This window comes from Cebus imitator, unplaced genomic scaffold (assembly GCF_001604975.1).
Source record: "Cebus imitator isolate Cc_AM_T3 unplaced genomic scaffold, Cebus_imitator-1.0 Scaffold169, whole genome shotgun sequence".
Lineage (NCBI taxonomy): Eukaryota > Metazoa > Chordata > Mammalia > Primates > Cebidae > Cebus > Cebus imitator.
Window position 1 is genome coordinate 836234 of NW_016107484.1, and position 2505 is coordinate 838738.

At 50.6% G+C, this 2505-nt stretch overlaps 1 protein-coding gene across 1 annotated transcript in view; it reads left to right on the top strand.

Moving 5' to 3' along the window:
* PSMD9 (proteasome 26S subunit, non-ATPase 9) overlaps positions 1-2505 on the top strand; it is a 30062-nt gene that overhangs the window by 10576 nt on the left and 16981 nt on the right. The window contains exon 3 of the mRNA XM_017544290.2: positions 1184-1395. Within this exon, the coding sequence (XP_017399779.1) occupies positions 1184-1395 (212 nt within the window). The remainder of the gene's footprint in view (positions 1-1183; positions 1396-2505) is intronic.

Below are 2505 nucleotides of genomic sequence, written 5' to 3' on the forward strand. Positions count from 1 at the left end.
AAAAAAAAAAAAAAAAAAGAAAGAAAAAAAGAACTTGAATCCCTTAATGCCTGAGGGCCTCACCTTTGCTCCGATGTGACAGTGGCAGAGGAGGCAGGTGCAAGTAGCCCAGCAAGCCCCCTGTTAGGCACAAGGTGTCAAAATACCAGCTACTGTGCTGGCCTGGCCTGCAGATCGCCATGGTGCTTCACAACATTTTGAATTAGCAGTCAGTACAGAAAAATCAGAGAATTTCACTTTACAAATCCCAATTTTCAGCTTTTCTGTAAAAATCAAAGATTTTGTGGCATGGGCTCTGCCTCCCAAACCCCAGTAGTTGGTGAGAGCCCTGTGGCAGGGGTGCCCTTTGGCTGCCGCCCTGTGGCCTCTCCTGGACTGAATGTCTCCAGTATTTCTAGGCGTATGCAGCATTTTTTTCTTCTAGAGGATTTCACAGAAAAGTGAAATCTTTTTTTTTTTTTTTTGAGACGGAGTCACTCTGTTGCCAGGCTGGAGTGCAGTGGTGCCATCCTGGCTCACTGCAGCCTCCACCTCCTGGGTTCAAGCGATTGTCCTGCCTCAGCTTCTTGAGTAGCTGGGACTTCAGGTGCACGCCACCATGCCCAGCTAATTTTTGTATTTTTAGTAGAAACGGGGTTTCACCATGTTGGCCAGGATGGTCTCGATCTCTTGACCTTATGATCCACCTGCCTCAGCCTCCCAAAGTGCTGGGATTACAGGCATGAGCCACTGTGCCTGGCCGAAAAGTGAAATCTTGATTACACCCAGCCCGAGTCATGCATTCACATGACCACAAAGCTGGACCCACATTTGCCTTTGAACTCACGGCTATGGATTCAGCCAGATGTTACCTTCCTTCTGCTTACCTCTCAGGGTTCACTGAGACAGCACTGCCTTCAGGAAGCCCTCCCTCATCTCCTAGACTAGCGAAGTCAGACTCTCCTGCTGGCCAGGCATCCCTGCAGTCATCAGATGTTATTGTAGTTACTTATTCTGGAGCTGCTCTTTGCAGGACTGAATGCTCCATGAGGGAAGGTCCTCTTTCTTTGTCAGGGATTCATCCTCGCCTCTAGCCCTACACCTGGTGTGTAATAAGCACTTGTTAACTCTTCAGTGAGTGGATGTAGGAGTCTTGTGTCCTCCTCTGTCTTCCTTGGCCCCTGATGTGTCGTTCTTATCCCAGGCCTGCAGAATGATCACAAGGCGGTGATGAAGCAGGTAGAAGAGGCTCTACACCAGCTGCATGCTCGCGACAAGGAGAAGCAGGCCCGGGACATGGCTGAGGCCCACAAAGAGGCCATGAACCGCAAACTGGGCCAGAGTGAGAGCCAGGGCCCTCCTCAGGCCTTCGCCAAAGTGAATAGTATCAGCCCTGGATCCCCAGCCAGCATCGCGGTAATCCAGGGCTTGGCCACTCAAGTCCATGCCCAGGGGACACTGTGGGTCAGGTAGCCTTTGGGGGTGTGGAAACTATGTAAGACAGAACAGTTCCTTCCGTGCTGTGGTGCTGTGTTCAGTTACTCATTAAAGTGTCTGGCTGGGTGCAGTGGCTCACGCTTGTAATCCCAGCACTTTGGGAGGCAGAGGTGGGTGTATCACAAGATCAAGAGATCGAGACCATCCTGGTCAACATGGAGAAACCCCGTCTCTACTAAAAATACAAAAAAAAGTAGCCAGGCATGGTGGTGCGTGCCTGTAATCCCAGCTACTCAGGAGGCTGAGGCAGGAGAATCACTTAAACCTGGGAGGCAGAGGTTGCAGTGAGCACTGTACTCTAGTCCAGCCTGGGTGACAGAATTTTAGAGAGGAATCAGCCCCGGCTGCCGACTGCATTGGTGTGGGAGTGACCTGTTCCCATTGACAGATGATAAATGTCCCAAGAGAGGGAAGGAGGATTTCTTCTTGGGGCTCATTTTAGCTGGGCACTGAATGATAAAAATGAAAATGGAATCCTGCCAAATGAGTTATGCATATTACTGGTGTGTTTAAAAAAAAATTAGGCTGGGCACAGTGGCTCATGCCTGGAATCCCAGCAGTTGAGAAGGCTGAGGCAGGTGGATTGCTTGAGTTTAGGAGTTTGAGACTGGCCTGGGCAACATAGTAAGACCTAGCTCTAAAAAAAAAATTTAGCTGGGAGTGGTGGCATACACCTGTGGTCTCAGCTACTTGGAAAGCTGAGGTGGGAGAATCACTTGGGCTTCGGAAGTTGAGGTTGCAGTGGGCTGTGACTGCACCACTGCACTCCAGCCTGGGTGACTGAGACCTTATCTTAAAAAACTTTTTTTTAGGCCGGGCGCGGTGGCTCAAGCCTATAATCCCAGCACTTTGGGAGGCCGAGGCGGGTGGATCTCGAGGTCAAGAGATCGAGACCATCCTGGTCAACAAGGTGAAACCCCGTCTCTACTAAAAATACAAAAAATTAGCTGGGCATGGTGGCGCGTGCCTGTAATCCCAGCTACTCAGGAGGCTGAGGCAGGAGAATTGCCTGAACCCAGGAGGCGGAGG